The 25,781-nt window shown below is 46.7% G+C and overlaps 1 protein-coding gene across 1 annotated transcript; it reads left to right on the top strand.

The window, feature by feature from the left end:
* The first annotated feature begins 5,173 nt into the window (after positions 1–5,173).
* Positions 5,174–21,058, top strand: GIPR (gastric inhibitory polypeptide receptor). The gene is made up of 13 exons (XM_035117472.3): positions 5,174–5,230; positions 5,600–5,699; positions 8,421–8,528; positions 9,441–9,562; positions 11,433–11,536; positions 13,350–13,506; positions 14,433–14,592; positions 14,823–14,883; positions 16,079–16,148; positions 16,627–16,715; positions 17,278–17,416; positions 17,571–17,612; positions 20,127–21,058. The coding sequence occupies exons 1-13, from the start codon at positions 5,174–5,176 to the stop codon at positions 20,454–20,456; spliced, it is 1,539 nt and encodes a 512-aa protein (XP_034973363.2). The 3' UTR covers positions 20,457–21,058.
* Positions 21,059–25,781: the final 4,723 nt, after the last annotated feature.

Here is a 25,781-nt window from a genome sequence, read left to right as displayed (position 1 = left end):
CCTTAGTTTGCCTACCCATTATTTAAATTGTTTTTGGGGAAACACTGCGGGGGGGGGGGATGTCGTTATTTCCACAGGACTTTGAAGAGTGCCAAGTGTTTTGTAACAATTTCCCCTGCTTTCTTTCTTTCTTTCTTTTTTGTTTTCTTTCCCTGCCCTTTGCAAAGCAAACATCCCCAGCCTGCATCTCCAGCAATGGTAAACACAACAGCGAGCAATCGAGGTTTTCCCTAGACGCCACCCATTTCCCACCCACCCCCCAAACTGCTGCTGCCTCAAAGTTGCTGGATGAGGCCTGGATTGTGTGTGCATCTCTGGATGAGCCCCCCCCCCAAATCCAACGCAGCTGTGGGAACAGCTTCCAAGGGGCGGGATGCGCAGTCAAGCCCTGGGGGGCATGGAGCACGCCCCACGGTCCCCAGAGAGGAAGAGAAGTCGAGAGGAGCCCACCTCTCTGCAATGCTGCTTCGCCCCCATGCTTTTCCTCCCAGCAGCTGTCTCCTCTCTCTCTCTCTCTCTCTCTCTCCCCGCTCTTGAGTCACCCACTCCTCCTGTCTTGACAAGGCGCCTTTTAACTCCAGAGCACCAACAGAGAGGACTGCCAGATGCGCTGGTTGCGGGTGGATGGCAGAGTCAGGGAGCAATCGCTCACCTTAACAGGTAAGCCTGCCTGCTTTTCATCCCAGTAAACAGAGAGGCGGTTTGGGGCTCTGGGGTTCTCCTTCCAGCAACATGATACCAGGACTCTGACGCTTCTTCTTTCTCATTTGCTCGTCTGGGATCCTTTAGTTTAGAGAGGAGGCGAGAAAGAAACCTCAGTATAGGTTTGTGCTTGGCATGGGGGAACTGGACAGAGGAAAGGGCTTGTCCCTCTCTCCTAACACTGGAATGCATGGAAATCTAAGGAGGCTAAATGTTGGAAGGTTCGGGACAAATGAAAGAAAGTCCTCCTTCGCTCAGCGCAGAGTTGAACTATGGAACTCTTTGCACCAGGAAGGAGCAATGGACACTAACTAGGATGGCTTTAAAAGAGAATTAGACAAATTCATAGAGGAGAAAGACAAGTTAGCATAGAGGAGAAAGTTAGCAGTGGCTACGAGCCACAAGGACGAGCAGCAGTATTTCTGAATACCAGTTACTGGAGGGGAGAGGGCTCTTGTGCTTGAATCCTGCTTGGATACTGAACTAAATGGGCCCGCTTGACCTGATTCAGCATCCTCTCCTTCTGTTCTTATGTTAGTTCTTTGCTAACCAGTTTTTCCCAAACTTGCGTCTCGAACTGTTTTTGGACCACAACTCCCACCATCTTTAGCTAGCAGGACCAGTGGTCAGGGATGATGGGAAATGTAGTTCAAAAACAGCTGGAAACCCAAGTTTGGGAAAGTCTGCTCTAGACCAACTTGGAACTGGGGTTTTTATAAAGGCCCTTTCGGTGTGGGCTTGCCAACTTTATTGAAACCAGCTGTTCCTATGCCTTGAGCTGCAGCAACTTCATTTACAGGTGGTAAGAGAGATTTGCTCTTCTCTATGACCTGAAATGTTTCTGAAGATCGATTATTAGAGCAGGCATAGGCAAGCTCGGCCCTCCAGATGTTTTGGGACTACAACTCCCATCATCCCTAACCACTGGTCCTGTTAGCTAGGGATGATGGGAGTTGTAGTCCCAAAAACACCTGGAGGGTCGAGTTTGCCTATGCCTGGATTAGAGAAAGAAGAGGGTGTTTTTTTCCTGATTGGCAAGCAATCTTTTGTTTTGTGTGGCAGAGGAAATAAAATTTTGGGAGGAGGGTGTGAAACTACCCCTGATTGGTTGCCAGGTGGAAGGTGTTTTGGACCGCTTTCATGTCGCAAAATGTTGTCTAGCCCTGAAGGTTTCAAATAGGCACTGTATTGACAGTTGGCAGCCCTATGCGAGGGGAGCAGCTGTGCGTCCTTAAGGCTGAAAATATGCCAAACGTACTTGCAAGCTAAGGCTTGCTTCTGAGTAAAACTGCTGAGAATAGGCAAGATAATTTCTTCTCCTTCTGTTAGGTTTTGCAGATTATATCCATGTAAAAAATAAAAGGGCACAGGGCGGTTTCTGATACTGTACTTATAATATCCTGGTTTCTGGCCAGGCCGTCTCGTCTTCTTTTAATCAAATAAAAAGGTATTTTTATTTAGTTTATACATGAGGAAGAGCAGACAGACCAAGTCTGCGTCAGAAGCCTAGGGAGCGGGAAGGGAGAGAGAAGGGCGAGGGAAGCATGCGGAGGAGGCCGGTGACAAAGCCTTGGCTTGGGACAAGACAGTTTGACCGCTGAAGTTTCCTGATGGAGAATAGAATGACCCTATTTTCATCCAGGGACCCAGGTGGCGCTGTGGGTTAAACCACAGAGTCTAGGGCTTGTTGATCAGAAGGTCGGCAGTTCGAATCCCTGCAACGGGGTGAGCTCCCGTTGCTTGGTCACAGCTCCTGCCAACCTAGTAGTTCGAAAGCACATCAAAGTGCAAGTAGATAAATAGGGACCGCTCCGGTGGGAAGGTGAACGGTGTTTCCGTGCGCTGCTCTGGTTCGCCAGAAGCAGCTTTGTCATGCTGGCCACATGACCCGGAAGCTGTCTGCGGACAAACGCCAGCTCCCTCGGCCTACAGAGCGAGATGAGCACCGCAACCCCAGAGTCGGGCACGACTGGACCTGATGGTCAGGGGCCCCTTTACCTTTACCTCTGCATCAGGAAGCTTCTCCCGCCTTTTCATCTCCATAGATGTCAATCGCAAAAATCTACATCGGTCACCAATTGCCTACCTCACAGGGTTGTTGTAAAGAAAAAAATGTGTGAAGGAAGGGAACGTGTACAAGACCGCCAACAGATAAATGGAACGAAATAAAATTTTAGGGGTAAGCTGCCTTGAGTCCCTGTTGTGAAAAAGGTGGGTAATAATAATAATACCAATAATCATAATCATAATAAATTAGAAACTGAGAGAATGATCAGGACCATACCAGAGAGTAAAATCTCATTGAACCTAGTGAGACTTACTTCTGAGTAAAATTACTTAGGATTGCAGTATGAGGCTCCATTTACAATAATAAACAGTCCGCATGTTTCCTAAGAAATGGCTGGCTGCTGAAGCATTGCAATGAAATCATTTAACGTGGATTGGTGACATTTTCCTTCAAAATTACAGGAAGGGCTTCGTATGCCATCCTCGCTATTTCCTTCATTTGCCCCGGGTGTTTTGTTTTCAGGATAAACAGGACTCCCATTTTTTTACACCTACGCACAGACAGACTACAGTACTTGTTCTCCAAGACATGGAGGGGAGCAAAAAACGGAAAAGTGGGACATTCTGGGATCAAATCAGAAATTGGCATGGCTTCTGTAATTGCGGGACTGTCCCTGGAAAATCGGGGCGCTTGGAGGGTATGAGAGTGAGGCAGTCTCCGCAGGTGCCAGGGACAAGAAGTGAGGCATTGGAAGAAATTGCATGGTCTAAGCTGGCATGACAGCTCTTGTTGTTGTTGTTGTTGTTGTTGTTTAGTCATGTCCGACTCTTTGTGACCCCACGGACCAGAGCATGCGAGGCACTCCTGTCTTGCACTGCCTCCCGCAGTTTGGTCAAACTCATATTCGTAGCTTCGAGAACACTGTCCGACCATCTCGTCCTCTGTCGTCCCCTTCTCCTTGTGCCCTCAATCTTTCCCAACATCACAGTCTTTTCCAGAGAGTCTTCTCTTCTCATGAGGTGGCCAAAGTATCAGTATTGGAGCCTCAGCTTCAGGACCTGTCCTTCCAGTGAGCACTCAGGGCTGATTTCCTTCAGAATGGATAGGTTTGATCTTCTTGCAGTCCATGGGACTCTCAAGAGTCTCCTCCAGCACCATAATTCAAAAGCATCAATTCTTCGGCAATCAACCTTCTTTATGGTCCAGCTCTGATATCGGTGCCCAAATAAGATTCAGTTTCCAGTAAAATTAGCTTCTGTGCATGAAACTGGAATGCCAACTTGTCCTTTGCTTCAGGGAGCAAAATGTCTTGGACCAGCCCTGTTTGGAATTACGGGGAGAAGACACACAACCTGCCTTGTTGTCCCTTCCCTGTTTCCTCTGTCCTACCCCTGTGCCCCTAATGTGCCCAGCCGGATGAGGCCGGCCCCCTCCTCCTTCTTTTTTTAAAGTGCATTGCAGAGAAGTAAGCATCGATTTCCAATTTTTACTTCCTCCTGACAGCTTTTAGCCAAGTAAACATCGCTGAGCATGGAAACAAGATACTGACAGGTTGTGGATAAATGCCCGAGGGCTTCTTTCGAATCCTGAAAAGTGAAAGGAGGGAGGAGAAGTGGAGTGTGGCGCAGTGGTTAGAGCAGCCTTCACCAGCCTGTTTTTGGCTGCTTGGGACCACAGCACACAGCCAAAGCTGGTGGAGGGCAACTGGTTGGAGGGAGTTGGGCTCTCAAGGCATCTCGCAAAGCACATACTCCTGGCGGGTTCCCGTGAGAACCTTCTGGAACAGCAGCTGACAGAATGGGAAGTCTGGGGCCTATTTTTAGGGCACTTAGTTTTGAGCATCCCTCTGCGGCCTAGTAATATAGGGGCAAGGGGACTCGGGCTGGAGGGAAATGGATTAGCTGCAGAAAAGGACCCAAAAGGAGCCCAGGTCTGGGGAACTGGCAATAGCAGCCTGCATAAACCTCTGCCCAACAGGGGAGTGTTGGTTCAATTCCAAGTGACCCATTTATTCTGATCTGTTTGCAGGGAGGTTAGACAATGCTGAGTCAAGCAAGCGTCATCCCACACTTTCTGGTGCATTTCCTTGTTGCTTACCTCGCCACAAAAACATCAGTAGTGGCACCTGCCCTATGGAACGCCCTCCCACCAGATGTCAAAGAGAAAAACATCTACCAGACTTTTAGAAGACATCTGAAGGCAGTCTTGTTTAGGGAAGCTTTTAATGTTTAACAGACCATTGTATTTTAATATTTTGTTGGAAGCTGCCCAGAGAGGCTGGGGAAACCCAGCCAGATTATTATTATTATCCGTCAATGTTCTGATGGTTTCACCCCCAGAACTCTTCCACTGAACGTGGGTCCGGTGTGGATGGAGGCGGACCCCCACTGCAGAAGGCTGCTAGCCAGAGAAGCCTGAGATGGATGCCCCTCGCTGGCCTCGTGTCTGTTCCGCAGCCGAAGCATGCAGGGATCCCTTGAACTCTTCATCTTGCTTATCTTGCTCCAAAAGAATGCGGAGGTGAGGCTGGGGGTGAGGGTTTCATCCGCATCCTAATATGAACGCTTCAGTTTATGAACAGACTTCCGGAACCAATTGTGTTCATAAACCGAGGTACCACTGTACAGTAATGTGTTCCTGTGGGCAAAAAAAGAAATTTCAATGAATTCCTATGGGAAACCGCGATTCGCAAGACGAATTTTTCGCAAAACGAATTGACTCACGGAATGAATTAAATTCGTCTTGCGAGGCACCACTGTAATAAGTGGGCAACTAACCTAACTAAACACCAGGCAACTTTAGGAAGAGCTATGTACTCTGGACAAAACCTTTAGGTGACTAACTGATATGTACCAGTTGTTGTTGTTTTATTTCCCTCCCCTGTCACAGGCAAGCTCCACCGAAAACTCGGCCAAAGAGATGTTTGAGGCGTGGCAGCAGTACCAGACAGCCTGCTATCGCAAGATCCTGGAGGACCCACGTCCCACAAGTGAGAGAAAGAGCAAGGGATCATCTTCCAAGAGGGAGAAGGAGGGAAGTAGGCCGTGAATGCTAGCTAGCTAGCCACAAGGGCAGGATGCCTGTGGAGTGCTAAGAATTTTCCCAGGCATCTGTTTGGGCCACTGTGAGAACAGGATGGGACCCCTTTGGTTTGAAGGTTGGGGAAATTTTGCTTGAAAGAAAGTGGTTGAATGTGATCCTGGAGCAAATGTTTTGAATAATTTCTTCTGTGTAACAGGCAGACGAAAAATCGGAAGTCCTTCTCATTTCTCTCCCCCCCCCTTTCCTTTTTTCCTTCCCTTTCTTCTGTATTCCCACCCCCCTTTTGTTTTCCTTTGGCATCCTCTGCTCTGAGTCCAAGGATTACACACATAGGAACGCATACCCTCCAACATTTCTTTGATGAAAATAGGGGTGTCCCATTCCATGATGATGATGATGATGATGATGATGATGATGATGATATTAATACCCCACCCATCTGGCTGGGCTTCCCCAGCCACTCTGGGCAGCTTCCAACAGAATATTAAAATACAAATCTATTAAACATTAAAAGCTTCCCTAAACAGAGCTGCCTTCAGATGTCTTCTAAAAGTCTGGTAGTTGTTTTTCTCTTTGACATCTGGTGAGAGGGCGTTCCAATGATAATTTTACTCTTTATACCCCACACATCTGACTGGGTTGCCCCAGGCACTCTGGGCAGCTTCCGACATATATAAAAACATAGCAAAACATTAAACATTTTTTTTTAAAAAAAACCCTTCCTATACAGGATTGCCTTCAGATGGCTCGGGGGGTTGGACAACGCCATACCCTCCAACATTTCTCCAGTGAAAATGTTGTTGTTTAGTCATCTTAGTCGTATTCGACTCTCCGTGACCCCATGAAGCAGATCATGCCTTGAAAACTCTCACTTTCTTCTCAAAGCTTCTCCTTTTTTATGTCCATGGAGTTTTCTTGGCAAACTACTGGAGTGGTTTGCCAGTTCCTTCTCCAGGTGGTTCACATTTAGTCTAAACTCTCGGCTATGACCTGTCCGTCTTGGGTGGCCCTTCACGGCATAGCTCAGGGGCCAGCAACCTTTTTCAGCTGTGGGCCAGTCCACCATCCCTCAGACCATGTGGTGGGCCGGATTATATTTATTTGGGAGGGGGGGATGAACAAATTCCTATGCCCTACAAATAACCCAGAGATGCATTTTAAATAAAAGTACACATTCTACTCATGTAAAAACACGCTGATTCCCAGACCGTCCGTGGGCCGGATTTAGAAGGCGATTGGGCAGCATCCGGCCCCCGGGCCTTAGGTTGCCTACCCCTGGCAATGGCTCATAGCTTCTTGGAGTTATTCAAGCTCCTTCGCCATGACAAGGCAGTGATCCATGAAGGAGCCAATGAAAATAGGGACATCCTAAGAAGCAGGACATTCTGCGATCAAATCAGAAACAGGAACGGCTTCTCTAAATCAGGGATGTCCCTGGAAAATAGGGACACTTGGAGGGCCTGAATGGTTGGGTGGAAGGAACCTGACAGGTAGGGAAGAGAGGAATTCTCAGGTGAGGGTCTGGGAGAAGAAAAAGATGCTCTCGGGTGAGCGCAGGGAGGGTCCACTCCTTTCTGGGTGAGACGAGGGTTAAGATCTCCCTTCGAGAGAAGACTATGTGTTTTCCCCCCTTCCCTCTTTCTCTGTTTGTTTGTTTCTATTTAAATTAGTTTCTTTTGTCATATTGTGTTATTTAAAAGCTATAATATATTTTAAAATGATTTTTTTAAAAAGTGAGCCCCCTTTGGCCTGATCCAACGGAGTTTTTCTTATGCTCTTAGCAGTATAATGAGGTCTCTTCCAAACCACTGCTTTATTGAGCATCCGTCCTGGTTTGTTTGCACAGTGTCTGCAGAGAGGTTAAACAGCGTTGAGTCAAGTAATTGCTGTCCCACACTTTCCAGTTCATTCACTTTCCGTATGTGGGGGGTGGGGGTAGGAGAAATGGGTTTGTTGCAGAAGGTTGCTGGTGAAAGGTGTTGCATGATCAAAGCTGATGAGCTACAATCTGATCATGCAACCTGAATTTGACAGCATGGGATTGAATCCCCAAAAGTAGGCACAGGCTTGAAATATCCCAACTTGCCCACCCACCTGCCCTCCCTCTCCTTTGTCCTGCCTTCTCCAGGAATCCATATTTTTTTATGTTCAAACGTCACCAAGAAGCGGTATCTTGCAAATGAAATTTCTTGTGCAAGGCTGTTTGGCCGGTACGCTGAGATTTGCCCAACTTTCCCCGAGAATGGCATTTTGCTTTCTTTATTTCTGTTTCATTTGCTTACTAAATTTGCACAACGCCCTTCATCCGTCGATTCCGGGGCGGTTCACGACATAAAAACACAAGATAAAAAACATGGAATACATAATAAAAACCAGAACGGCAACAAGAAACAAACAAAAAAACACCCTTTCCCCCCACCCCATCTCACAAACAACATAGATCAATTTTCCGATACCTGATTTACTTGTTAATGTTCACAAATGTGGCTCCCCAACAGCTGGCATTCAGAAGGTAGATTGCTCCTGAAGACAGAAGCTCTATTACGCCACCATGACCAGCAGTCATTGAGAGAGCCCCTTCTTCCTGCTGTTTCTCTGTCCCTTGGCTTAATCCCCCTTTCAAAAACGCTGAACGACCTCTTCCCCCTTTGCTCTGCTCTTCTTCCAGGTCTGGTCTGCAACCGTACATTTGACATGTATGCCTGTTGGGGCGATGCTCTTCCGAACACCTCTGCCAAGGTCCCTTGCCCCTGGTACTTGCCTTGGCATCAGCATGGTAAGTATAGATGCAAAGGCATCCATCTCTTAAGTTTCAGAGCTGTTGGTCCTGCATTGCAGGGGGTTGGAGTAGATGATTCTTGGGTTACCTTCCAACTCTACAATTCTATGATTCCTAATAATAATAATAATAATAATAATAATTTATTATTTATACCCCGCCCATCTGACTGGGTTTCTCCAGCCACTATGGGCGGCTCCCAACAGAATATTAAAAAGACAATAAAACATTGAACATTAAAAACCGGGTTGCCTTCAGATGTCTTCTAAAAGTGAGATACAGTGGTACCTTGGTTGTCGAGCTTAATCTGTTCCAGGAGTCTGTTTGACTCCCGGAACCGTTTGAAAACCAAGATGCGACTTCCGATAGGCTGCAGGAGCTTCCTGCTCAATCAGAAGCCACGGAAGCCATGTCGGACATTTGGCTTCCAAAGAATGTTCGAAAACCAGAACACTTACTTCCAGGTTTTCGGCTTTCGGGAGCCAAAACCTACAAGTACCAAGGTGTTCGAGAACTAAGGTACGACTGTAGTTGTTTATTTCCCTGACATCTGGCGGGAGGGCGTTCCACGGGGTGGGTGCCACCACCGAGAAGGCCCCTTCTGCCTGGTTCCCTGTAGCTTCACTTCTTGCAGGGAGGGAACTACCAGAAGGCCCCCGGAGCTGGACCTCAATGTCCGGGCTGAACGATGCGGGTGGAGACACTCCTTCAGGTATACTGGGCCTTTGAGGCCGTTTAGGGCTTTAAATGTCAGCACCAATGATTCTTCTGAGCACAGAAGACTGGAATGCAACTATTAAATCAAATCGTGTTGTCATGGATATATGTTATTCGTATTTTTATTATTACAATCAAGCCATCCTTATCCTCTTGCTGCATCCCCCTCCTCCCCCAAAACTTCCTCTGCAGTTCGAGGTGGCTTTGTGTTCCAGAAATGTGGCCCAGACGGACAGTGGGTGGTGGATGAGTCGGGGCACCCTTGGCGAGATCACTCTCAGTGCGAAGCCATCGACAAAGAGCTCCCCTTCCAGGTAAACTCATTGCACCACAAACTCCACATCTGAAAAGAAGAGAGGAGGGAGAGAAGTAGACCTTACTTAATAAGAGTTGCTCTGGATTCTCAATCCATATTTAATGCGTCTGTGCTTTAAACATTCAGTCTTTGGAAAGCATTGCTTCTGAGTGCTACTGCAAGCCGTAATATGTCTCACGAGTAGATTATTCGACAAAAACTCAACTAAAGACATCTCCTAGCAGTGTACAAAACTTTCTGGATGCTGTGAATATTGGGGACTTGAATTTTGATGATGATGAGTTATATGGACAGATTAATGCTTTTGGGGTGTGTGTGTGTAATATAATTAATATAATATAATATAATATAATATAATATAATATAATAATGTATTACTTGAGACTTCTCTTGTCTCCTGTATGAGATGAGGAAGGGATTGTTTTATACCCTTAAAACTGTGTTAATTCTTTTAAAGCCTTTAAAAAGCTTAATCGACTAAAGTTATCAAATTATGTGTGACGCGGGCAAAATTTAATCCACTGTTTCCCCCCAGATTGCAGTATAAAATGGAATTCTATTGGGGGGGGGTCTGGTGTTTGAGAAAATTGGGAGAAGGGGAAAGAAGGAATTAAAGAAGCCTTTCCTTCTAACAAATGGTTTTCATCCATTAAACTCTCAGTGATCCTCCACTTTCATCCCCGCCTCAAAAAAGGCAGCTGCACTGAGGTTTTAATTTACACAATAATCTATTTTCATGTACCTGCTGCACTGAGAAAAGGCAGATATTCAATTAGCTAAAAAGCCTTGAATCGCTGGACGGATCTTTTCCCCTATTGCAAATGAATAATGGCACATCTCGGGATTTTGAGAATAAAACATTTCACCATCAAAATTGGAGGTAACTCTGGGCAAAGAAGCCTTTTGGATGCAGCAGTATACCCTTCGATATTTCACCGATGAAAATAGGGATGTCCTCAATAATAATAATAATAATAATAATAATAATAATAATAATACCCTGCCCATTTGACTGGGTTTCCCCAACCACTCTGGGTGTATTCTAACATATATAAAAACAAAATTAAACATTAAAAACTTCCCTATACAGGTCTGCCTTCAGGTGTTTTCTAAAGATTGTATAGTTACTTATCTCCTTGGCTTGAGGGTCACATAACTCCATACCCTCCCTCCAGCATTTTTCCAATGAAAATAGGGATGTTCTAAAGCAGGGCATTCTGGGATCAAATCAGAAACTGGGACGGCTTCTGTAAATCTGGGACTTTCCCTGGAAAATAGGGATACTGAGTGGGTCTGCAAATGCTGCAGTTTCAGTGGAGGAAACCTTGTCTGCAATAATAATAATAATAATAATAATAAATAATTTATTAATACGCCGGCCATCTGGCTGGGTTTCCCCAGCTACTCTGGGCAACTTTCAACAAAATATTTAAAATATGATAAAACATCAACATTAAAAATTTCCCTAAACAGGGCTGCCTTCAGATGTCTTCTAAAAGTCAGATAGTTGTTTATTTCCTTGACACCTGATGGGAGGGCATTCCACAGGGCGGGCGCCACCACCAAGAAGGCCCTCTGTCTGGTTCCCTGTGGCTTCACTTCTCGCAGGGAGGGAACTGCCAGAAGGCCCTCAGAGCTGGACCTCAGTGTCTGTCCTGAATGGTGGGTGTGGAGATCCTCCTTCCTGGGCCTTTGAGGCTGTTTAGGGCTTTAAAGGTCAGCACCAACACTTTAAACACTCTTTCCTTCCAGACCTTTTGCTGATAATCCTATTAATAGTGATGCTTTTCTTGCACCACTCACAAGCTGTGATGGAGGTGCCCTTTTCCGCTGAGGCGCATTCCAGCTGTGTTTCTGTTTTCTCCCAGAGACATTTGTGGATTCTGGAGCAGTTCCGACTGATGTACACAGTGGGCTACTCCCTTTCGTTGGTGGCTCTGCTTGCGGCCTTCGTCTTGTTGGCAGCTTTCAGGTACTGAGAAAGACAAAAGGGGCACTGCCCTCCCCTGGGTACCATGTAGGAAAAATGAGAGGTATTGAAAGATGTGGGTGTGTGCTTAGATGAATCACACCTGCCGAGAGAGGCTCCCACTAAGGCAGGCACCCCCAAACTGCGGCTCTCCAGATGTTTTGGCCTACAACTCCCATGATCCCTAGTTAACAGGACCAGTGGTCAGGGATGATGGTAATTGTAGTCCAAAACATCTGGAGGGCCAAAGTTTGGGGATGCCTGCACCAAGGCATGCCCCTTAGAGCAGAGCAACAGCTCCCCCTGCTTTGGTGCTGTTCAGTAAACACTAGTGCAAGGATGTTTGAGATGTATGGGAGGTGTAGTACCTCTGGCGGGGGACATGCCATGCTCCTTCTGGGGTAGTTTGCCCACCTTTGGTCCCCACCCTGCACTCAGCTCTCACCTGTGGCTCCTAGAAGCTGTCAGCAGGCGACAGTGGCCACATCTTGGAAACAGCTTCGACTGGGTGGGTTAAGACAAAATAAAGTAAAAAAATTCCTTCCAGCAGCACCTTAGAGACCAACTAAGTTTGTCATTGGTATGAGCTTTCGTGTGCATGCACACGAAGAAGTGTATCTGAAGAAGTGTGCATGCACGCGAAAGCTCATACCAATGACAAACTTAGTTGGTCTCTAAGGTTCTGCTGGAAGGATTTTTTTTATTCTGTGAGGTGAGTGAGGCTGAGAGACTTCAGAGAAGTGTGACTAGCCCAAGGTCACCCAGCAGTTGCATGGGTGGGAATCGAACCCGGTTCACCAGATTACGAGTCCACCGCTCTTAACCACTACACCACACTGTGGGGCCAACGGTCAAGAAGGCGGTTTCTGCACATGCTGGAGAGGGAAGTGAGGGGCAGATGGGGCTTATCCACCTAGGAAGGTAGCCCAGTCTAAGAGAAGGGAGATTCTGATCCTCAACCTCCGCTGCCATGTGGGATATCTTTGGGAGAAGAAAAAGGAGGAAACCCTACACAAATCCGCAGGGGAGTCCCTATGATGGTTAGGTGGTGCCTTGTACGCCTCCTTCCGGCAACTCCTACAGCCAAGCTGGTGCCAAACATATTGCTCTGCTTTCCTTTGGACCACATCAGCCAGGCCAAGAGGAGGGTTTCTTGTCGTCTGGGCAGCCCAGGACCTCCATCCACACTGCCCAGGCTTGTGCCCTGTAGAGAGGTCACTTGAAAGCTGCTAATGCAGTGTTTTGACTTCACCCTCGGAGGCGCACTCCATTGTGTCTCTTGAGACAGACAGATGCCAGCAACCACCACCACAATGCTTTTATCCTGCGTTTTTATCTTGTAAGCCAGGGGTCAGCAAACTTTTTCAGCAGGGGGCCGGTCCATTGTCCCTCAGACCTTGTGAGGGGCCAGACTATATTTTGGAGAAAAAAATATGAACAAATTCCTATGCCCCACAAATAACCCAGAGATGCATTTTAAATAAAAGGACACATTCTACTCATGTAAAAACATGCTGATTCCCGGACCGTCCGCGGGCCGGATTTAGAAGGTGATTGGGCCGCATCCGGCCCCCGGACCTTAGTTTGGGAACTCTGCTGTAAGCCACCCTGAGATCTTTGGTTGAAGGGCAGTATATAAATGTAATATTTTATTATTATTTAACATAATAATAAAACAAAAACAACAAGTGCAAGAATGAGCTTTGGTTTCGATTAAAACCCTGCCTAGCAGTCTTGGATCCTGGTTCGAGATGCAGATATGGGGCACAACTGACTTCTCCCTGCCCCCTGCCCATTGTTCTCTGCCCACTTCCAGGAAACTCCGTTGCATCCGCAATTACATCCACATGAATCTCTTTGCGTCCTTCATGCTGCGGGCCGTCTCCATCCTCACCCGGGACACCCTCCTGTGGCTGCACTTCCCCAAGGACTTCCAGAAGGAAGGCGACCTCTCCCACCTTCCTTTGGGACAGGTATCGTTGCAACTGCAATTTGAGGTGGGGGGGGGGGTCCAGCCAGGACCAGAGAGGCAGTGTTGGGAGATCCTGGACAGATAAAAGAATTAATTCTTTAAGCAAGGCATAAACTATGGAACTAACTCCTGCAGAAGGCGGTTGCTGGAAATCAAGGGAGGGGAGAGGGCTCTTGTGCTCGGATCCTGCTGGCAGGTTTCTCCCAGGCATCTGTTTGTGAGAATTGGATGCTGGACTAAATGGGCCATTGCATGCCTGCTGCTCAACCATCCCAATTTAAGTGGGACATCCCAGAATTACTGTCAGGCCGCTGCCAGTGACTCCCACGGCCAGTTGCCCAGGAACGGAGAAAGACAATGAAATGTTCCTTACCGTCTGCTTTTTATTCAGTATTTACAGAGAGAGGCTATAGAACTCAGCCCCTTGGATAATGGCATTGTCCCGGGTGAATCTCCACCCCCGTCTCTCCCATTTCCTCATTCATCAGTCTCATCGTCTCTCCTATGGGTGCTGATAAGTGCCCCTCTGCCTTTGAGCTCTTTGCTCTCCTACTTTCAAGGCCCGCTGGGTTCTGGGAGAGGGGGGTGGTCTGGAATGCTTTCTAAAGACACTTCCTCTTCCTCCTCTCTCATTATCTCCCAACTTTCTGCCTCATCTGCCTCTGAGCTGTGACCTCCCTCAAACCCCTGTTGTAAATCTAAACTGTCTATCTCTTCCTCCTCCCTGGAAGGGTCAGGTTGGGGAGGCGGGCTCCACCATTCCTCCTCTGCTCAGCCCCTGGTAATTACAGAAGCTATTCCGGCTTCTGATTGGATCCCGAAACGTCCCATTTTGGGGACTGGCACTCTGGCGCAAATCAGCTGGCTCCCACGAGAGCTCGGAACCAAAAAACCGAGCGTTCAGATTCTCCTCCTCCTCCTTTTCAGGCTGTGGCCGGCTGCTGGCTGGCGCAGATCTTAACCCAGTACTGTGTCTGTGCAAACTACTACTGGCTCCTGGTAGAAGGCCTCTATCTACACAACCTGCTGGGACCAATGGTCTTTTCGGAAGAAAGCTATTTCTCAGGCTACCTGCTCATTGGATGGGGTGAGTTAGCCGGCCGGTGCCAAGCCCTGATGAGAAAAGAGACATCAGGAGAACAGGGGTGGTTGCGAACAATGCGGGAGAGCTTATTTCAGGGTGCTGGGAAGCTCAGGCTTGGAGGCAACAGTGCTCAAAGCTACCTGTAAAACGAAAGGGAAGCATGAGAGGTAGAAGGCAATTGTACCCATTATCCAGATACGTTAGGTGAGTCCTCTTAATTATGTCTCTTGCAGGGGCACCAACCCTTTACGTCATCCCTTGGGTGATTGTGAGATACCTCTATGAAAACAACGAGTAAGTACCTGGGCCAAAAAAATCAGGCAGCTGAGGTTCCACTGTATAAACTTTTATAAATAGCTAACTAAATTGGAATCATAGATCACGAGGCTTTATCTACTGCAACCCCCTGCAATGCAGAAATCTTTTTGCCCAATGTGAGGCAAATTGACGAAATTTTAGCCACCGAAATCCACATAAATGCATACCGAAAAACAAAAACCAACCCTTCTTTTTCTTTAAAGAGGAGGAGAGAATTATTTATTATTTTCTTACATTTACAGCCTTTTCTTGTACAGTGGTACCTCAGGTTACAGACGCTTCAGGTTACAGACTCCGCTAACCCAGAAATACTACCTCGGGTTAAGAACTTTACCTCAGGATGAGAACAGAAATCGCACAGTGGCGGCAGCGGGAGCCCCCATGAGCTAAAGCGGTACCTCAGGTTAAGAACAGTTTCAGGTTAAGAACGGACCTCCAGAACGAATTAAGTTCTTAACCTGAGGTACCACTGTACTTGGTTCCCAGACAGACGCTCATCTAGACAGTGAGACGGACTCCCTCGGGGGGTTGTGAACTCTTCTTCCCTGGAGGTATTTAAACAGAGGTTGGGTGGCCATCTGCCATGGGTGCTTTAGCTGAGATTCCTGCATTGCAGGGGCTTGGGCTAGAATGATCCTTGGGGTCAGTTCCAACTCTACGAATCCATGATCTAGGCACTGACCCCGACCCCAGCCTGCTTAGCCTCAGCAAGTTGGGGGTCCCAGGCGCCTTCAGACCATACTTTTAGACCAGGTTTCCACCTGCCACGGACTCTCTGGCTCCACCTGATGTTGGGCTCCCTGTCTTCTGCCTTCACAGTTCCAATCAGAACCACCCACCAAGGACAATAGCTAGGTTACCCCACACTTAAATCCCAGCTCAGTCGGTAGAGCAGGAGACTCTTAATCTCAGGGTTGTGGGTTCGAGTCCCACGCTGGGCAAAAGATTCTGGCATTGCAGGAGGTTGGACAACATGATGACCTTCACAGTCCTTTTCCAACGCCACAAGGCTATGATTTAAGGCACATGGCTTTATCCAAAGAATCCTGGGAGATGTACCAGTTTGTTAAGGGTACTGGGAATGGTAGCACTGTAAATGGTAGACAGGGGGTTGTCATCCCTCCTTCGACCCGCTGACACCTTTTTAATTGCTCCCCACCTCCCTCCACAGATGCTGGGAGAGAAACGACAACATGGGCTATTGGTGGATCATCCGTTGCCCGATTCTGCTAGCAATCTTTGTAAGTTGCCGAGGAACAGAGAAACTGCCTTATACTCTTTCAGAGCATTGGTGCCTCTCAGTAGGTTAGAAAGATCTAGTTGGGCTCTTCCACACGTCCCTTAAAAACACCCCATTTTGTTCACTGTCCAAGGGGAGAAAGCAGGGGAAATCCAAACCAAACACATATTAAGGAGAAAGTGTCATGTGAGTGTATCAAATATCCTTTTTGCACTACTAGCATAGGAGAAACATGGGGGGGGGTTGCCCTGGGGCATCAGATATGTGAACAGAACAGAGGGGGTGTCATGTGGTTCTTACCCCCCTCCCCAATGCAGGAACAGGCAGGCTAAAAAACAATTTTTGAGGACATGCCCATTGTCTAATGTCGATGTGCCTGTGACGTTGCCAAAATCGGTGGCAGACATCAGAGGGGTGACACGGCTTGATTGCAGAGGTTACTGCCAATCAGACCCCCTTCCTTCTTCCCCATTTCCCAGGTCAACTTTGTGATATTCATACGCATCATCAAGATCCTGGTCTCCAAACTCCGGGCGCAACAGATGCGTTACACAGATTACAAATTCAGGTAACTGAGAAATCGCCCGGGCAGTCGAAAGACAAAAGATTGCCCGTCACCAACCAGGCATTTTGTAGAAAGAGTTGACTTCTTGGGGGAAAAAACAACTACCTGTTTCCACCCATGGCTTATTGTAGATATTAACAATGCGCAGCATGAAGCAACTGGATGCATTAAAAAATGACTGCTTTTGGAACAAAACATTGCCCAGGCCCATAAGCTGAGTTCAAGCTTTACTTGCAGAACTTCCTTCAAAAGAGAACAAAAGCAATTGAGATGCATCCAAGTAAATACTTTGCAAAGCTTCCCTGCCTCTTTCCCCAACCCTTGCTTTGGCTAGGGAGCACACATTCAAGATATGAGACAGTGTTGTGGGCGCCAGCCACAAAATGGCTGCCGCGAGGGTGTGGCATGTCACAAAATGGCTTTCACAGGTGTGTGCGGCACAACACAATCCACTGTGGATTTTTGAGGGGATATTTACTATGTGCATGACCAATGTTTCAAAGCCTCTTAGTTCTCCGCTTTGCACATGCCCGGAAACTCACTCCATTTCTTCGCTTCTTTTTAGGTTGGCCAAGTCAACGCTTACCCTCATCCCGCTGCTGGGGATTCATGAGGTGGTATTTGTGCTGGTCACCGAGGAACATGCCCAGGGCACCTTGCGCTACGTCAAATTCTTCTTCGAGTTGTTGCTCAACTCCTTCCAGGTACCGGGTAGATCTTTGATATCCTTGTTCTTATCATTTAGAGCGTGTGTACCCCCATTTTTCAGCCTGCTGCAATTATAAGTTTGCAGTGTGTTATCAGTCCTCTGTCCTGTCACATTTTTTTTTAATAAAAAAAACATTATTAATCTTTCAGGGCTTGCTGGTGAGCGTCCTCTACTGCTTTGTCAATAAAGAGGTAGGTCATTGGAAAAGCATTCAGCTCCTCCTTGCACAAGCGTGGAGCCGGCTGGCGTAAAGTCCAGGAGTGAGTTTTTGTGCAAAAAAAGGACTTGTGAGCTCATTCCTGGTACTGGTCACAAACTCCTGGGCTGAACATGTGCTCAGAGGCACCCTCTTCCCTGAATTCTAAGACAGTGTCGTGTTGCGGTAAGAGCAACGTCCAGGAATTTGGATGGCTTTAACTTTTTTTTTTTCAAATTAAAGTTTTACAATCACACATACAACACATACACACATACAACATACAACATAGAAACAAGATTCCAAAGAATCTCCTGGACTTCCCTCCTCCCCTTTGTGGGTCCTATTGTTAGTCATTTCCTCCTGCATCTTTTATAATAATCCAAACCTTTTACATCTCCATTATATCCAAAATTCACCATTAAACTACAAGTGCTATTCCAATCCTACTAAGGTTTTAACTGTTTACAATGGTTTTTAAGATAAGTTGTATATTTTCCCCATTCCTTATTAAAGTTTTGGTCTTCCTCATTTCTAATTTTTCTGACCATTTTTGCTATTTCAGAATCTGCCATTCTTCTCTGTTTAGGACTTTTATCTTTTTCTTTCTTCTTTTTCTTTTGAAATAGTTTTTATTTGGTTTTACAAAATCAATCACACAATTAACATTCTTGAACCCATTGAAAAGAAAACAAGATTCTTTAGAATCTTAGGACTTCCCTCCATGGCTTCTTTAAATACCTATGTCAACTGCAGATTATAGTTCAGGCATCCCCAAACTCGGCCCTCCAGATGTTTTGGGACTACAACTCCCATTATCCCTAGCTTACAGGACCAGTGGTCAGGGATGATGGGAATTGTAGTCCCAAAACATCTGGAGGGCCAAGTTTGGGGGTGCCGGTTATAGTTCATCCAAATTATAGCCCTCCATTGTTTCCAAAGTCTTTGTAACATCACAAGAGTTATTTAAAGCCTGCCAAAGAGTTAAAGTGTTTACAGTGTTATTTTACATACAATATTCATCCCAATCTCTATTGATCTTCCTGATTTCTGATTTCCCCAGTCAATCCTGCCATCTCCCTGTAATCTAGCAGTTTCATCTGCCAGTTTGCCTTCGTAGGCATCTTGTCATCTTTCCATTTCTGGGCAAGCAGCATCCTTGCAGCCGTAGTAGCGCACATGAACAGTCTTTTCAATTCTTTCGGCATATTGGTACTTTATCTTTTTCTCCATCTCTAGGCCAATAACATCCGCACAGTCGTGGTCGCATACATAAATACAGTGGTACCTTGATTCTCAAACTTAATCTGTTTCAGAAGTCCGTTCCAAAATCAAAGCGTTTCAAAACCAAGGCACGCTTTCCCATAGAAAGTAATGTAAAATGGATTAATCTGTTACAGACTTTTTTCTTTTTTTAAAAAAAAAAACCCCTAAAACAGCAATTTAGCATGCATTTTACTATCTAACGGTGGGACCCAGGTGGTGCTGTGGTTAAACCACTGAGCCTAGGGCTTGCTGATCAGAAGGTCGGCGGTTCGAATCCCTGTGACGGGGTGAGCTCCCGTTGCTTGGTCCCAGCTCCTGCCAACCTAGCAGTTCGAAAGCACGTCAAAATGCAAGTAGATAAATAGGAACCGCTACAGCGGGAAGGTAAACGGCGTTTCCATGTGCTGCTCTGGTTTGCCAGAAGCGGCTTTGTCATGCTGGCCACATGACCTGGAAGCTATACGCCGGCTCCCTCGGCCAATAATGCGAGATGAGCGCGCAACCCCAGAGTCGGTCACGACTGGACCTAATGGTCAGGGGTCCCTTTACCTTTACCCTTTACCTTACTATCTAACGAGACCCTTGATCCATAAAATGAAAGCAATAAACAATGTACTGCAGTCACACAATCAGTAGCTGAACCGCGTTCTACACAGTCACAGTCACAAAAACAAAAAAACCCCGCAAAAACAAAAACGCAAAATAAATAGCAAAAACAGACAGACTTCAGTGTAACACTCAAAACGGAGCACGTTCGGCTTCCAAAAAAAGTTCGCAAACCAAAACACTTACTTCTGGGTTTGCAGTGTTTGGGTTCCAAGTTGTTTGAGTACCAAGGCGTTTGAGAACCAAGGTTCCACTGTAGTCTTCTTTGCTCCTTTGGTATTTCGGCACCCAGAATTCCAATTTGGATGGCTTTAAAAGTAGGGTTGCCATATTTCAAAAAGTGAAAATAGTTGAGTTGTGTGTTTTTTCTTTTCCAAATACTGTACTTCCGATATGGTTTGTCATATGATGGCCATGCTCTTGCCTCTGAATACCTGCTGCTTGAGACCACAGGAGGGGAGAGTTGCTCTTGTGCTCGGATCCTGCTTGCGGGTTTCCTACGGGCATCTGGTTGGCCAGTGTGCGAACAGGATGCTGGACTAGATGAAACACTGGCCTGATCCAGCTCTTCTGATGGTCCTAGGCAGGCTTCCATGGCACTCCCAATCACCCCCAATTTTCTTTCTTCTTCTTCCAGGTCCAATCCCAGATCCAAAGGACCTGGCAGAGGTGGAAGCTGGGCAGCAGCCTGCTGGAGAAGCAGGGCCAGAGCCTCAGCCACTGGGCTTCCTGGCACAGCCGAAGCAGCCGCCGCAAAAAGGTTGCTTATCCTGCGCTCCACAGACACCTGGGAGAAAAAGGCCTCTCCAACGGCCTTGGCAACACAGCAGGTGCTCCACAGGCACACATCAGCACCAAATCTTTTCAGTACATCCCCGTCAGGGTTAAGTCACAGGACAAGGTTGTGGGGTCCGCTGTCACCAGGCAGACTTTTCCGAGCCCTGGTTGCCCCCCAAACAGCTGCTGAGCCCCCCCCCCCGTCTTCTGACATCCGAGAGGATATGGAAGAAGATTGTCAGCTTTTTCCGAAACATGATATGGGGCTGCCCAGGCCGGTGGTAAGAAAAGACATCCCAGTGCAGCTGTGGATTCCTGGAAGATGCAAAAACTCTTGTATAACAGATATGTGAATGGCACATTGCCTATGGCTGTTTTTATTGACTGTCTGGAAGGACCAACTGGTGGAAAAGGTTAGCAGCCCATCTTTGGAGAGGCTTCCAAAACTGTTTGTGGCCCTGCAGGCATGTCAAATGCCACTCACTCACCTGTGGTGTGTGTAAGAATCGCCTTGAGCCGACCCAGTATAAGAACCGTATTTTATTTTATTTTATTTTGATACTATTATATTTGAATAGATTATTGAATGTCACTTTATTTGTTATAAGTCATTCTATTTTAAAGTTATGTTCTTATTACGACTTTTTGTATGGGATCAGATTATTATAAGGTGTGTGTTCTTTGTTGTATATTTTGTTGCTGTCAGCCGCCTTGCGTGTAGCAATACAGAAAGGCGGTATACGAATTAAAAGTGAAATGACATGAGATGAAATATAAACTGGAAAAGAACTGATGGTCAAGCTTCCAATGTGCCACAAATGATTTCTGTCACTGTGTGTGGACATTGGGCAAGATGGCTAGTGGCAGATTATATAATCACTAGTGTCGTTCAGCCCATTAAATAAACGGGCGCTAGAACATATGTGAGCGCTGCGCGGAGCACCGGATCAAGGAGCCGGTCTGCAGAGTCAGCGCCCAGCAACACCGTGCTGGATTGAGGAGGCGATGCTCCGTGCGGCGTTGCTGGGCACTGACCCTGCAGACCGGCTCCTCAATCTGGTGCTCCACGCAGCGCTGATCAGCGCCAACCCGGCAGGCCGCCGGATCAAGGAAGCGGCCTGCTGGGTCGGCACCCAGCAGCGCTGCACAGAGCACCGGTCTGCAGAGTCAGCGCCCAGCAGCACCGCACGGAGCATCGCCTCCTCAATCCAGCACGGCGTTGCTGGGTGCTGACTCTGCAGACCGGCTCCTCAATCTGGTGCTCCCGGGACCTGTCCTTCCTGTCAGCAGCAGGGGGACAGGAACGAAGGAGGAGAAAGCAGCCCTTTCTCCTCCTTCCTTCCTCTCCCCCAGCTGCCGACAGGAAGGAGACATCCCAGGGGTTGGAGAAGCGCTTGCGCAGCGCTTCTCCGAACCCTGGAACCTGTCCTTGCTGGACGCACACACGCGCACACTCTCCCCCACCCTGCCACCAACGCTCAGTCCGGCCGGGAGTGGCGGTTGGCGGCCACAGGGAAACGGTAGCGCAAACCCAGGGACACAGGGAATACTGGACGCAGAGACACTTGCACTTTATTATATAGGATAGGATAGAATTGTAGAGTTGGAAGGGACCTAAAGGTCACTTTTGTGGACCACAAGTCTCTTGAATACAGGTATAGGCAGATGTACACATTGAGCTGACCAACAGGTGTTTGGGGGTCTTTAGCTAAGGGCTGACAGCACTCTGTGCTCCTCTACAAGGGAGGAGGATTGGTGTCAAGGCAAACCAGTGTTTTGAAATTGTGAACACAACAACCAGTTCCATGTACGTTGTTTAAATTAAGCTGTCACCTTTGGGATGGAGTATATGGCATATGAGATAGAAAGAGGACCTACTGATAGAGGTGAGAGGGACCCAGGTGGGACCCAGGTGGCGCTGTGGGTTAAACCACTGAGCCTAGAGCTTGCTGATCAGAAGGTCGGCGGTTCGAATCCCTGTGATGGGGTGAGCTCCCGTTGCTTGGTCCCAGCTCCTGCCAACCTAGCAGTTCGAAAGCATGTCAAAATGCAAGTAGATAAATAGGAACCGCTACAGCGGGAAGGTAAACAGCGTTTCCATGTGCTGCTCTGGTTTGCCAGAAGCGGCTTTGTCATGCTGGCCACATGACCTGGAAGCTATACGCCAGCTCCCTCGGCCAATAATGCGAGATGAGCGTGCAACCCCAGAGTCGGTCACGACTGGACCTAATGGTCAGGGGTCCCTTTACCTTTACCTTTATATGGCATATGAGATAGAAAGAGGACCTACTGATAGATGTGAGAGGGGAGAGTGACAGATCTTGGGTCCAAATCAGGTTAGATGAGCCAGATGCAGGATCTAGTTAAACTCTGATCTAATCAATCCCAGAAATCAATACCGAAGCTAATGCAAAACAACACCCTCCTTAAATTAATCAAGGTTTCTTTATTCCTTAGCAGGGTGTCCTTATATAGGGCGGAGGTCCATTACTCATAGATTGCGTTGATCCCAAATCCACCTCCTTTTGTATTTAGGCACAAGGAGCCTTATCAAAGTGAGATAACCCCTTCCTAATCCCCATTTTCACCCGGGGAGCATGGTCTTTGATTCACTCAGCTGGGGTGTCCCAGGAATTCCCCGCCCAATTCCTTCTGTTCAGGAATGTCCCTCACTACTTAATCATTTTTCTGCCCCACATGGCCCTTAATCTCATCATCCTTTGTCTCCAAGACCACCTCCCTCTGGAAGTCCTGGCCCTATAAAGGGCAGCTCCCAGTCCTGTAGGTTAGTGCAGTTAGAGAAAAGTTGGGTGGCGTGTGCTCCATGGTTTTTCTCTTCGAAACGGCTCCTTGTCACTGGTACCTGCTGGATCTAGACCTCTTCAGCCTTAGCTAGCTGAGACGGACCACAAACCCAGCCACTCTGTTCCCAGGCCTTTTTCGAAAACCACTTGGGAAGTATTCCCTGGAATCCATGTTGCATGCTGGCTTGGAACCTCATTAACACCACCTCCTGTGTTGCTTTTCTCTAGAAAAAGGTAACAATTGGGGTTTCGTCCCTTCTTCCTTTCCCCCTCCTGGCATTCCAAGCAAATCTGTGCACTATTAAGCATTCATCCCAGTTCATTTGCAGGGAGTTTAGACAGTGTTGACTGTTTAATGAAGTTGGAGAAATCGTTGGCCCGCATTTTCCAGTGCCATTTCCCTTTCCAATATGGGGAGGTGGGGCACGTTGAGAGGGGGTGCTAAAAAGTTATAACGCAACTAGGGAATTCAAAAGATATCTTGGTTGAATATAATGCAAATATAATTAAATATGGTTAAATATATATTTGGTTAAGTATAATTTAGTTTTGCTTGGAAAGTAAAATGAGTGGAAATTGCATAGAGGTCATTAAAAATGATTGCCAAGTACTGTACTTGCAGTTATATTATATTTTTTCATTTTTCATTATTCATTATTTAGCATTCGCTGACAACTTCAGAAGTTCAAATTAAATTTTTTTTTCAAAAGCAGTTTATGTGCTTCTTCATCGAACATAGACTCACCAAGCTAAATGTTGTCTAATCACAAAAATAACAGCAGATTTGAATTCTCCACACCCACAAACATAAGACCCCCCTCACTGAAGAAATGTGCAAAATTAAGTTTCACTGTGTTTTCATTATTTATCTCCTCTCTGTTTCTTATCGTCTATAAATGGCGTACTCTTCTGACAGAGGGGTACTTTGCACATGCCCAAAGGCACCCTGTGTCTTTGAGCTGTGTTTAAAGAAAACCTAGCTGCTCCTGTTGTAAACAAAATCTGCCCTTATTCCCTTGTGGGGTATACAAGAGCTGCTATAGAGTCCTTTGTGGGTTCTCCATTGGTAGGAGAAAATAACAGAGGCCAGCCAGAGAATAGCCTGATCTTTATTAAAGCTGTTGCAACAGGGTGCTCCCCTCACATGCAGGAGAAAGGAGGAGGACCCAGAACAAAGGTGTGTCTGGCCTTATATAGACATTTTGAAATTCCCTGCCCTGGAGCTCAAGACCACCCCTCACAGAAGGGGTGTAGCCTAAGACCACCCCCCAGATACATCATACCTACATCATAGCAAAGGTGGTCTACAACAGAAATCTGAGTGCTTTATCTCCTGTCTGCCAGGTTATCTGATAATGCCTTATTGCCTTTCCTGGTCGTCTGGCTATTCCTTTGAGATGGTAATTACTTAATTCCTGAGACAATGGGAAGGTTCACCTCCTCCTTACAGAGAAACATTTGGTCAGTTTGGAAGTCAAAATGGTCTCAGGACTGTCTTCCTGTGCTGCTCAAGACATGTGGTTTATATATTTATTTATTTATGTATGTGTTTGTTTGGTACATTTATGAACATTTATTATATATCTAAGACCTTAAAATTCTTATAACACGCCTCTCAGAAGGGAAAACTGCACTCTGTACATGCTTAGGAGTGCTTTATCTTTAGGCTTCTTAAAAAAAAACCCAGCTACATCCTCCCAATAAAAAGCAAGTCTAGAGTGAGAGATTAGGGTAACCTCCACTATTTCCAGGACCTCTTCTCGTTGTGAGACTTTTGTGGGTGAGCTGAAAGTTTGTTTGGACCCTGGAGAAGAGGAAGAGTGTGTCAGAAAGAAAAAGAATTGATAGCAATTTTTATATATTCGTAACTTTGTATTCATGTAACCATTTTTATATGCAACTCTGTCTTTATGCAATTATTTTGTTCTAAGTTGCGTTGTCGCTTCAGTTTACCGTACACTGCTGTTACGGAAATTACCGGGGGTGTGTGTGTGTCACATCTTTAAAGTTGATAAATGTTACAAATATTATGCATAAATATATCCTTTCGACTTGACAGCTCAGGGAAGTTACCTAGCTTTAAAAATCATATAAAATCATCTCCTTTGCCAGTTTCCTCCATTCCAACGCTATTTTGCCCTTGAAAAAGGGACTGTGCCCATAGGTGACAATTGCTGAGCTGATTGTTGGCCAAGGAAAGCCAAATCCCATCACCAGACTTGCCAAGGGGTCCAGACATGCAAAGGAAGTTCTATTGTACTTTGGGTGGTGGGACTTCAGAGGTGTTTGCCTATGCTAATCTTATACAGTACCTGGGTCTTGCGCTGACATGTCTGCTTATGCTAATCTTGAACCAAGGACTTGTCTGGACATTTTTGCCAAGGTTGAACTGTGTAACCCCTATCTACCCCTCCCCTTTGGTGACATGTCAGTGATGTAAAGATGATGTATCAATGATGCTGTACGAACTGTATTCTGGGATATGGTGGGAAGTTTTAAAAGTCAACGTCGCCCTATAACCGGGGTTCAAATTCCTCTTTGAACCTGTTGCACAATAAACTTTGGTCTACAGCTATTTGCTCCAGTTGGTGGCTGGACTCCTTTGTTCCACGGCTTCCATTTGAGTGCAGGAAGCTCCTGCAGTCAATCGGAAGCCGCACCTTGGTTTTTGAACGGTTTCGGGAGTCAAACGGACTCCTGGAACAGATAAA

The sequence above is a fragment of the Zootoca vivipara genome, chromosome 6, assembly GCF_965207765.1.
Source record: "Zootoca vivipara chromosome 6, rZooViv2.hap1.1, whole genome shotgun sequence".
NCBI classification, from domain to species: domain Eukaryota; kingdom Metazoa; phylum Chordata; class Lepidosauria; order Squamata; family Lacertidae; genus Zootoca; species Zootoca vivipara.
This window is presented reverse-complemented; position numbering and strand designations above follow the sequence as displayed.

Coding starts and splice junctions, on each gene's coding strand:
- GIPR (XM_035117472.3), top strand. CDS start 5,174: ATGCAGGGATCCCTTGAACTCTTCATCTTGCTTATCTTGCTCCAAAAG. Junction 14,884..16,078: donor TACCTCTATGAAAACAACGA/GTAAGTACCTGG, acceptor CTCCCTCCACAG/ATGCTGGGAGAGAAACGACA. Junction 17,417..17,570: donor TGTTGCTCAACTCCTTCCAG/GTACCGGGTAGA, acceptor TTAATCTTTCAG/GGCTTGCTGGTGAGCGTCCT.